Here is a 12,324-nt window from a genome sequence, read left to right on the forward strand (position 1 = left end):
GTGTGTGTGTGAGAGAGAGTGTGTGGGTGTGTGAGAGAGAGAGAGTGTGTGAGTGTGTGTTTGTGTGTGAGAGAGAGTGTGTGTGTGTGAGAGAGAGTGTGTGTGTGTGCGCGTGCGTGTGCATGAGGGCTTTTTATTTTCAGGAATTGTAAACATGAGTTTGGTTCTGAGTCTGATGTTTGCTAGAAGAAATGCAATCGACCGTCTTGTCCTGTGTGTGTTTTATGCAGAGTTGAATGTGTTTTTTATACTCGCTTCTCTGTCAGGCTTCATTCTGAACTTTGCAAGTAGCGCCAGTAAGAAGATCTCGGAGTCTGTGGCGGAGACGGCTCAAACTATCAAGAAAACGGTGGAGGAGAGCAACATCGACGGCATCATCGACAAGGTACATCGCAGAGAGATGAGTTTGTTTTCAGGACGGTGATGGTGAAATAGAACAGTTCTGTTTGAAATACTAAAGGCATGTTCTTAGAAATGTAATTTTTTTAATAAAACTGTATCATGAACTGTATCATTTTTATTGTGATTTTTAAAAAAAAGTATAACTTTATTATACAACTTATAACTAAAATCTTAGATTTTTCATGTTAAATTTAAGAGTGACTATTAATCTTGTGTCATTGCCATTAATACAAAAAAAAATACTTCAATTTTTTAATTGTAATACTTTTTTTTATTTTAACATTTTTAAATGTAATAAAATGAACTTGAATTTAAAAATGTAAAATGTTTATCATTGATGAAGTTTCTGTTAGTCACTGTCTGAATGAAAAGCATTGTACTTTGGTTTTAAAATTAAGGGACAAATCTAAAAATTTACTTTTATATATTTTTGTTAATATTTTGAAAAGTTTTAGTAATTTTGTTGTGTGTGTGTTTTTTTTGTCACTACGTCTATATACTTTTATTAATATTTTTTAATAATTTTTTTTATATATTTTCTTTTTTCATTTTAGTGTGATTTTTGTTGTGCGTTTTTCCATTTTTTTAAGGTTATTTATAAGTTTTATCTTTTATCTTTTTTATTTTTATGCTTTTATTTTAATTTGTTAGTTTTAGTAATACAGATGTAGATTTTGCATTAATGTTAGTTAAAATTTTAGTAATTTTGTGATTGTTTGTTTTCATATTTATTATTTTTATGAATTACTTCTAGTTAATTTAGCACTACAGCTTCATTACTGCCTTAGCAGCTAGATTAGACAACACACATTTCAGTTAAAGTTTATTATATTTCAGTGATTTATTTATTTATGTATTGGTTCCAGTTAAGGATAATAACCCTGATTCAGACCAATAAATATGAGCTTGTTGCATCTCTGACTCGATTCTCTTTCAGACCATTTTGGGAGATTTTCAGAAGGAGCAAGAAAAATTTGTCCAGGAGAAAAATGCAAGGAAAACGGGTATGGACATAAATGCATGCATCTGTGACTTTGTACAGCTATGTTAAAGCAAAATCTTTTTATGCATTTATGTATTTTCTCAATCTTTTGTCCACAGATGCCGCGGTGCCGCCCTGGGTCGGATACAACGAGGAGGAAACCATTCAGCAGCAGATACTCGCTTTATCCGCTGTGAGCTTTACTCCATATTTAATGATTAGTACACTATGAAAACATACAGTGCTTCATTTATTAGACCACCTGTCATAATAAAGAGAAAACACAAATATTTTAGAAATCTGTCAAAAAACGGTTTAAATCTAAAAATGTCATTGTCATTTATTGGGCAAATAACAAACTGAAACAAATAGTATGTATTCACATAATAACAAGAATCTTTCACAACAGCTTGCATGCTTGCTGGCATTGTTTAGGTACGTTCTGACTGTAATTGTGCATCTGGAAAAACACTATAAAGTGCTTGGCTGTTTTTTTCTGCCTTTCTTTCATAGACAGCAATAATCATATTATAGCGTTAGAAATAGCCTACTACTGCTACTACAGAGCTTACACAAACTGGAGGACTAACTAATACAGAAAGCTAGAAAATGATTTTGGTAATCACCAGTACTGTTAGTTTAGAGCAGCAGTGGCACAAACCGTGCATAATTAGTTAAAAACCTTACGTAAATGTGTCAAGCACTGTATATAGTGAATCTAGATGAAATCTCGGTGGATGTGACGGTAAACGGAAGGTTTTTGCGCTGAGGAGGACGCACACACGTCTGACAGCAAGACATTACGCTAATGCATTACGTTAGTTTAAAGCTGAAAATAAAGATTTTGGTGTTTTGGGCAGCTTGCGTCACGCACTTCTCCTGCAGCATCTCATTCTGTTTCCTCCACTGTTTTTAGATGCATTTGCTCCATAGAAATGCGTAATTCAGTGCTGTGATTTAATTAATAGTGCACTGTGAGCAGACCCGACTAATGGATAATGAGAATCGTTGTCGATTATTTTCATTATTGATAATAATCGATTAGTTGTTGCAGCCCTATCCTCAGATCACTTTAAAGTTTAAACCAAAACTGCATGACTGAATTTTTTTTTGTTGTATTTTTTTGTCGTTCAGGACAAGAGGAACTTCCTGCGCGACCCTCCGGCCGGAGTGCAGTTCCAGTTCGACTTTGAGCAGATGTACGCCGTGGCTCTGGTGATGCTGCAGGAAGACGAGCTGCTCAACAGGATGCGCTTTGACCTCGTCCCCAAACAGTGAGAGTCTGCTCCGTTAATGCCCTGTTTATTCATGCCTGGACTGTGAGAGCAGACGAGTGTGTGTGTGTGTGTGTGTGTGTGTGTGTGTGTGTGTGTGTGTGTGAGTGTGAGTGTGTGACTATGTGTGTGTCTGTCTGTCTCTGTGTGTGTGAGAGTGTGTGTGAGTGTGTGATTGTGAGTGTGACTGTGTGTGTGTGTCTGTCTGTCTGTCTCTGTGTGTGTGTGTGTGTCTGTGTGTGTGTGTGTGTGAGAGAGTGTGAGTGTGTTTGTCTGTCTCTGTGTGAGTGTGTGTGAGAGTGTGAGAGTTTGTGTGTGAGTGTGACTGTGTGTGTGTCTGTCTGTCTGTCTCAGTGTGAGTGTGAGTGTGAGTGTGAGTGTGAGTGTGTGTGTGTGTTACTTTACTGTAAACATTCACTGAAATAAAATAAAATGTCAAATAAACGTGATCTTTAAATACTCTCATTTTCATTTAATGAAGCTTAATATAATAAAATAAACTAAAACTGATCAAAAATATGTAGACATTAAAAAAAAAACTAAAATACAAAAGACAGTTGTTTTAGTATCATCAGTATTACTAATATTGTTTTTGGGAATATTTTGAAATAGATGTTATTTTAATATTTTCTGTTTTCAATCTAATTTTAGCTAATGTTTTATTAATGTTGTTTTTGGTTTTTGTCAATTTTTTTAAAATAATTTTTTCCCAATATGTCTATATTTTTATTACGTTTTGGTTTATTACTTTTAGTTATTTTTTTTACTTATTATTAAAAGAAAATTAGAAATATTGCCGTGGCAATAAATAAAATAAGTCTTAAGGCTTTTCTTTTTCTTTCATTTTTTTTGAAAGTCATGAATTTTTTATTTTTTTTATGGTTTAGTATTAGTTAGCAATAAAACCCTGCAACAAAATGAATTAACTTTAAAAAATAACTAAAATCAAATAAAAAAAAAACTATGTAGACTTATAAAAAAGCTATTAAAAATGACAAGAAACAACAAAATTACAAAAAATTTAAAGATAATGTAAAGATAAAAACGAATTAAATGTATTTTAATATTAATGATAACTATAACAGAATCTCATAACATTGATACAATATAATGAAATATAAAGGAAATGAAATGTACACAAAAAGCAGCTATAGCAATTTATTTGAAATCTACACAATATTTACACATTTCAAATTATGAATTGTTGGATATCCATTCATAAGGCTGTGGATAGATTTTGACTCTCGTCATAAATAGTAACGTCATTGTTTAGAGTCTCGGAAAAGGAAATAAACATGTATTTTCCTGCTCACAGAGACCATCAGACCGAAAACACCGCCTGTGGCCATCAGCGCTAAAGCCAAGAGCAACGAGGTAGCGTCTTGACCTTTTGCTTGACTTTGAATTTTTCAGAAATGTGTTTCAATGTGTTTCTCAGTCAGAAGGAAAGAAATGAGTCGTTTTACAATTAAGATCGACCATAAGGCAATAGAAGCAGCTATTGATTTTACATTTTTAGGTGTTATTTTGGATTCTCAGTTCAAATTCGATGTGCATGTATAGAGGCTTTGTAAAACCATCACAACAAACCTGAATTGCTTTTATATGATTAGACCGTATCTATCACTTAGAGCAGCTAAGTTATATATGCATGCATATGTAAATTAACTTAAGTTAAATTAAATTATACAAGAAATCAATCAGATGGCATCATTGCAACATTTGACAAAAATACAATTTGCTTAGTTTTGACAAGTTTATGAATCTGTTTCTTATTAAAATGGTTTTTAAATGTGTCGGTATAAGCTTGCTCCAGCTATTATATGTCAATTAATAGTAAAACAGAGTAGTAGAGGGATCACTACAAGAGGTGCAACTACACAGAACTGTATAGTGCCTAAGAGAAAAACAAGTTAAAGGTTAAAGGGACACTGCTCTGGAACAGTTTTCTGGAACATGTTCAGAGTTGGAACATCTTTCTGAGAAATATAAAAAAAATGGTTCAAACAAAAACAGGTTTGTGAGCATTGATGGTTCTTGGATTTTTGTTACGTTTGCTGTACTTGATACTTTACATTCTTTATGCATTTTTTTAATTGTGTTTTAAAAGCCTAACCAGGGACTGGGGCTGCAAATTAGCCATTGGCTAGAAGCCTGTATGTAGAGCATCTGCAACAACTAAATAATATAAAATGAAACCTAAGCGCCTCTGTTCTCTGTGCTAGCAGGAGGAGGAGGACATCTCCACCAGCCCTGGCGTGTCTGAGTTCGTGAGCGACGCGTTCGACGCCTGCGATATAAACCAGGAGGATCTGAGGAAAGAGATGGAGCAGCTGGTGCTGGATAAGAAAGATGGTGAGTTTGATCACTGTTATACAGCCTGCTGTAGCTTTAACATGCACCTGGTTCAAAATCCTGCTGTCCAAGAAAAACACTTCCAAATGACCTGCTCTTATCATCTGATCGTGGTTGTATCTCTCTATTAGTGCTAATGGATCTTAGCGCTGCATTCGACACTATCGACCACAACATTCTTTTGAATAGACTAGAAAACTTTGTTGGCATTAGTGGAAATGCATTAGAATGGTTCAAATCGTACCTATCTGACCGCCATCAATTCGTAGCAGTGAATGAAGAGGTATCATATCGATCACAAGTGCAGTATGGAGTGCCTCAAGGCTCAGTACTAGGGCCGTAACTTTTTCACGCTTTACATGTTACCCTTTGGAGATATCATCAGGAAACACAGTGATAGCTTTCACTGTTATGCTGATGATACTCAGCTCTATATTTCTTCGCAGCCCGGCGAAACATACCAATTTGAAAAACTAACGGAATGCATAGTCGATATAAAAAACGAGTAATTTCTTACTGCTAAATTCTGAAAAAACAGAGGGGTTAATAACCTAGAACACTGTCCAGCACTCGCTGGCTGCTCTGTCAATTCTTCGTCATCCGTTAGGAACCTAGGTGTGCTATTTAATAGCAATCTTTCCTTTAAAAGCCACGTTTCTAGCATTTGTAAAACTGCATTTTTCCAAATCTAAATTACGACCTATGCTATCTTCTGTTTTTTCAATTTAATATATAAATGTAATTTAATTTTTGTCTTTTTTATTAACTGTTTAAAATATTTATATGTTTTTAAGTTAGAATTTATTTTTCATTCTGTGTACCACTTTTTAAATAATACCAGGGTGATAATGCTATAATAGTAATAATGTTTTGCATTGTAATGATTCTTCTTTTTGCATACTGATTTTTTCTTTTTTTTAATGTTTTGTTTTTCTCAGAGCAGTGTGGAGTATGATTTTTTTATTTTTTTTTGCATAATGATTTATTTTCTTTTTTGCTGAGACTTTTTGGTGTTTATTTTACTTGTTTTATTTTATTATTATAATTTTTTTTTTTTTTCATTTCATTTTATTAAGACTTCTCTATTTCAAAATCCTGCTTCCTAAGAAAAAGCCTTAAATATTTTGGTTGTTTGCCCCCACGCTATTCTAGTATCATTGATATAGGGCTCGAAATTAGCTTTTTTACTTGTAGCACTGATGCTTCAAGAAGTTAGGAGCCGAGCACCAACAAAAATGTAGGAGCACCCACTGAATATTAAGGAGCATCGCAGCTGCCAGTTGAGAGGAACATCCTGATGATTAAAAGCTTCAGCAATTGAACCTGATCCTGAATTCTTTGTTTCTTGTTAGTAATGCATCAATGTTTCATGGCCAATTCTGATCGCTGATGTTTTAGAAGCGAGTAAAGCTGATTCTGATCTTTAAAATATTTATTTTCTTTCTTTTTTTTAAGCAAGAGACAAGAAAAATTAAAATCTGAGTACATTAATAAGATGTCATTTAAAATTAGAGACAACCACAGTAGTAGTAGTATATTTTTATTTAACGCTATGTCAGCATCTTAGGCTATTTTCATGGCCAAAACAATTTTAAAAATACAAGTAAAACAAATACAATAAAAACCAGCAAACAAACAAACACACGTTAAATTACACAAGATTTTTTACATTAACATATTCTAAAATATTTCCTGGCAAAATTATACTACATAACTCTTTAAGTGAGTTCATAAAAGAGTTTTCTACATCCTGTACATTAAAAGCGGGACAGTCCGAGACAACCACTGCATTTTAATCCTGATCCAAACAAAGATGCTGCATACATGAGCGGTTTCAGAAGTACATTAGAATGTATTATTTCAAAATCTGAAGCATAAACCGAATGCTCTGACTTTAGCTTTGTGAATTTATGCTACATAAAACATCTGCACGAAACAAAAACAGCAGGCGGCTGAATTCAATTCAAGTTTATTTGTATAGCGCTTTTCACGAAAAAGCAAAGCAGCTTTACAGAAAATTTAAGTTTCTACATTATATTTAGTAATAGCTTATCAGTGGTGACTATCTCAAGTTGATGTCCATAAGGGATGCACCGAGACCACTTTTTCCAGTACTCGGCCGATACCGATACTTTTATTTTTGGTACTTGCCGATACCGAGTACCGATACTGGTGTTTTCATTGTATTTGTACATTTTTTTAAATATTGGGTACAGAAACCAAAAGAATATGTATAGTTATGTTAGTTGGTTAACTTAATTTATCGTATAGATATATCCTTCAGTTATTTTCAAACTTAATTATGCCCATATTTTACAAGTTTTAGTTACTTTCACTGTTAATTTTTTTGCTGTGTGGTACATCATCTTTACTGTAATAGCATTAGAGCTGCTCCATTGCAGCGGCTCAGTACTGTAATCACGCGCTTTGCTGTTATAATGCAGGGAACCACTCGCTATAAATCTTTCAGAAATATAAGTAGCGTTTTTCATCTGAAAGATGCTGCGATTTATATTCCAAAGTGACTCATTTAATGCAGAAACACTCATGAAGCAAGCACATACTTAATTTTTTTATATCCCACTCAGCGTGCTTTGCTTATCTGCTCGCGCACGTCAGCTATACAGGCGTTAATACTGAATGTTTAACATTGCTAATACTTCGTAGACATCCTTAATCTCTAATAACTCCATTCTGCTGTCTGTTGTTCTGTTGTCAGTGTTTCTTTGCGGGGCATTTTAACAAGTACGAGTACAGGAGCCAAGTATCGGGCCCGATATGTATCGGTATCGGTGCATCCCTAGCAGAAATGTACAGTAAAAATCAAGCAGTTAGTTAATGAATGCGATGCAAATTCACTCTCTGACAGCAGGTGGTGCTTATGGAACAGCATTATAACGTTTCCTTGCTTACCGCTGTAAACACAGCAGCTCTGCACTGATTTGTTTAGATTAGAAAAGGTCATTTAAACTTCTCAAGACAATCAGTTCCCCTCAGAAATACATTCATATAGACCCCCACTCACAATAAAATTTCTATATTTCACACAGTGAACAGTGAGGTTGTTTCACAGCTGCAGTATTTTCTTTTCTTTGCGTCCGTCTTCAGTGTCTCTGGCTTCTGCAGTGCAGGGAAAGTGAGTGATTGACGGCTAATATAACCAAATAAAGACAGGTCGCACCACAACAATTATTTGCACTCGCACAAATGCTCCCAAATATATTTTGGGGTCACACAGATTACATTTCGGGAGCATATGTGACCAAAACAGTCCAGTTTCGAGCCCTGTGATATACTGCTATATTGTTTGTTAGAATTTTGAATTGAATTTGAATTTTGTTTTCATTTTTGTTTAGGTTAACGTTATAAAAAAAAATTATTTCGTTTTTGTCATTTTTATTCTTTTTTTATACGTCTATATAATTTTTTATGAAATAACATTTTTTAATTTTAGTTTTAGTTTTAGTTATTGAAGTACTTTAATTTAAACAAATTAAATTTTTTATTTATTTAAAAAAATAGAAATAGCTGTTAACGTTATAAAAATTATATTGTGTTTTTGTCATTTTTATTCTTTTTTTATGTCTATATAATTTTTTATTAAATTAAAAAAAATTATTTTAGTTTTAGTTATTGAAGTACTTTAATTTAAACAAATACATTTATTTATTTAAAAAAATAGAAATAGCTCTTAATGTTATAAAAATTATATTGTGTTTTTGTCATTTTTATTCGTTTTTTATGTCTATATAATTTATTATTAAATTAACATTTTTAATTTTAGTTTATTTAGTTTTAGTTATTGAAGTACTTTAATTTAAACAAATAAATTTATTTATTTAAAAAAATAGAAATAGCTCTTAATGTTATAAAAATTATATTGTGTTTTTGTCATTTTTATTCGTTTTTTACAGTGAACAGTGAGGTTGTTTCACAGCTGCAGTATTTTCTTTTCTTTGCGTCCGTCTTCAGTGTCTCTGGCTTCTGCAGTGCAGGGAAAGTGAGTGATTGACGGCTAATATAACCAAATAAAGACAGGTCGCACCACAACAATTATTTGCACTCGCACAAATGCTCCCAAATATATTTTGGGGTCACACAGATTACATTTCGGGAGCATATGTGACCAAAACAGTCCAGTTTCGAGCCCTGTGATATACTGCTATATTGTTTGTTAGAATTTTGAATTGAATTTGAATTTTGTTTTCATTTTTGTTTAGGTTAACGTTATAAAAAAAAATTATTTCGTTTTTGTCATTTTTATTCTTTTTTTATACGTCTATATAATTTTTTATGAAATAACATTTTTTAATTTTAGTTTTAGTTTTAGTTATTGAAGTACTTTAATTTAAACAAATTAAATTTTTTATTTATTTAAAAAAATAGAAATAGCTGTTAACGTTATAAAAATTATATTGTGTTTTTGTCATTTTTATTCTTTTTTTATGTCTATATAATTTTTTATTAAATTAAAAAAATTTATTTTAGTTTTAGTTATTGAAGTACTTTAATTTAAACAAATAAATTTATTTATTTAAAAAAATAGAAATAGCTCTTAATGTTATAAAAATTATATTGTGTTTTTGTCATTTTTATTCGTTTTTTATGTCTATATAATTTATTATTAAATTAACATTTTTAATTTTAGTTTATTTAGTTTTAGTTATTGAAGTACTTTAATTTAAACAAATAAATTTATTTATTTAAAAAAATAGAAATAGCTCTTAATGTTATAAAAATTATATTGTGTTTTTGTCATTTTTATTCGTTTTTTATGTCTATATAATTTATTATTAAATTAACATTTTTAATTTTAGTTTATTTAGTTTTAGTTATTGAAGTACTTTAATTTAAACAAATAAAATTAATTTATTTAAAAAAATAGAAATAGCTGAAATGTTTAAATTTTTTTAAATGCTGGAAGGATGTTTATATATGCCACTTTTTAAATACTAATACTATTAATGTTTTGCATCGTAACGCTGCTTTGTAATTATTTGTCTTATTGCATAATCATTTTTAATTAATTTTATTCACTTATTTTAACGATTTTGTATATGCCATAATGATTTTTCTTTTTGCAGAGGCTTTTAAAGATTTTTTTTCTTCCCCAGAGGAAGATGTTTATTGTATTGTATTATTTTATTTTAAATTATTTGACCTTTAAGACCTCTCTATTTCGAAATCCCGCTCTCCAAGAAAAAGTCTTTAATATTTCTCTTGTTTTCCCCATTCGTTCTCCGATAGAAGAGACGGCCGACTGGGAGAAGGAGCTGCAGCAGGAGCTTCAGGAGTACGAGGTGGTCGTCGACCCAGAAAATCGCGACGATAACTGGGACCGTGAGATTGAGGAGATGCTGCAGGACGACAGCTAAAGCGTGACAGCGCCTCCTCTGGTGTGGAGGACACACTCCTGTGCTCAAATGAAGAAATCAGCAGGACGTTTCTACTATTTCCTTAATCTGGACTGAAATATCAGGATTTCCTATAAGAATGTTTAATAAATGTATTGTTAGCAGCAGAGGGATTCGGTGAGGTGCCAACATGCACAGAACAAAGATCGTAATTAGTGAGAACACACAAATCAGATGTAGTTTGCTGATTTATCTTTTATTTCTGACTAATTTCTGCAATGAAGACCTTCTTTCAGAGGCGTACAAGCAAACCGAAACTCAAAACGCTGAACGGTTGTAGTGCTCAAACACTAAAAGCGCACATATCGAGTCCATAAACACTTTAGCGTTGTGTGTAAGCAAACGTTTTAATGGCTTGTCATTCCTTTATTTGTTTTTGGTTGTTGATTCGGTATTTGTGCTCTGATCATCGTCTGGCAGGTTTTTGGTGAAGTTAATGTTTGGTTTCTCTGGAGCGTCTGAAATAAAATTGAATTCCATACACGTTTATTCATGCAACATAACCATATGTTTGTAAGGTGAGAGGTTTAATATAACTTTGTGTTTGTTTGTTTTTTACTTGCACCTTGTCTATCACTTCAAAGCTGAATAATCATGATTTTGCTGCAGTAAATAAAGTCTAAAATTCTCTCTTTTCTATTTTCTCGTTCAGTTTAATACACTGTGCTACATTTACAGTCAGTTTATAATGTAATAATGGAAATTAAAAGAAAAAAGTAACATTTAATGTGTCTTTACTGTTATTCTATATGCATATACCCGTTATTTAATGACATGTTTGTATGCATGTGTGCGTTATTTAATGGCACGCATGCATGTGTTTTTACCGTTTTTACATGTCGTTTGTTCGTCTTGAACACTACACACGTGGACATAATGGCGTTATTCGGGTTGCCAAATGCTTTTGGTCTGCTGAATTCGCCTTCGCTTATCACATTAAACCCAATAGATACCAGAGATACATATATGTTTTTTATGGTGTAGAAACATTCAATTTCATTCAGTGTTCATGTGTTGATAATGCAATTTAAAATTGTTAATACATGCCATTTTTAAATAATAATAATAACAACAAAAACAATGCTTTGCATTGTAACAATTTATGAATAAATCTAGTATGGCACAGGTAGCCATAATGATTTTTTTACTTTCTTTTAAATATTATTTCTGTGTTTTTGTTTTGTTTTTGTTAATGCGTATTGTTTGTGTGTTGTGGAGGGTTATGTTTACATTGTATCGCTGTTCTAATACGTTTCAGGGTTATTATAGTTCACTAAAACGACAACTAAAACCATAAATGAAGCTTTATTTCAAGGCATCATTTCTCACTTTCGTGTAGTTTAACGTCTTGTACTAAAATAACTAAAAACTAAAATAAAAATGAATAAACTATAAACACACACGCACGCACACATAAAGGAGAACTACTAAAAATTACAAAAACAAGCAAGAAGAATTACTAAAACTTTTTAAAAAAATTATATATAAAAAATACGATTTATCGTGATTAATTGCATCCAACATAAAAGTTTTTGTTTACGTTATATATATATATATGTGTGTGATCTGTGTATATTATGTATGTATAACATGCATGTATATATTTAAGAAAAATATGTTATGTTTATATATTAAAAATATTTATATATATAATGTAAATTATATGACTATAAATATATACACGTAAATATTTTCAAAATGCTGTATGTGTGTGTATTTACATAATAAATATACACAACACACATATATTCAGTGTTGGGGAAAGTTACTTTTAAAAGTAATGCATTACAGTATTGCGTTACTCCATAAAAAAGTAACTAATTACGTTACTTTTTATGGAAAGTAGTGCGTTACGTTACTTTTGCGCTACTTTTTAAATCTGGACAGGGCTTGCTTG

The 12,324-nt window shown here is 31.8% G+C and overlaps 1 protein-coding gene across 1 annotated transcript in view; it reads left to right on the plus strand.

Annotated features, from left to right (window-relative positions):
• The window catches only part of syap1 (synapse associated protein 1), an 11,932-nt gene extending 1,403 nt beyond the window's left edge, over positions 1–10,529 (plus strand). The window contains exons 2-8 of the mRNA XM_016250541.1: positions 267–385; positions 1,340–1,406; positions 1,504–1,577; positions 2,519–2,660; positions 3,959–4,032; positions 4,884–5,013; positions 10,261–10,529. Coding sequence (XP_016106027.1) covers positions 267–385; positions 1,340–1,406; positions 1,504–1,577; positions 2,519–2,660; positions 3,959–4,032; positions 4,884–5,013; positions 10,261–10,388 — 734 coding nt within the window. The 3' untranslated portion in view covers positions 10,389–10,529. The remainder of the gene's footprint in view (positions 1–266; positions 386–1,339; positions 1,407–1,503; positions 1,578–2,518; positions 2,661–3,958; positions 4,033–4,883; positions 5,014–10,260) is intronic.
• Positions 10,530–12,324: the final 1,795 nt, after the last annotated feature.

This window comes from Sinocyclocheilus grahami, unplaced genomic scaffold, assembly GCF_001515645.1.
Source record: "Sinocyclocheilus grahami isolate Dianchi unplaced genomic scaffold, SAMN03320097.WGS_v1.1 scaffold993.1, whole genome shotgun sequence".
Classification (NCBI taxonomy): Eukaryota; Metazoa; Chordata; class Actinopteri; order Cypriniformes; family Cyprinidae; genus Sinocyclocheilus; species Sinocyclocheilus grahami.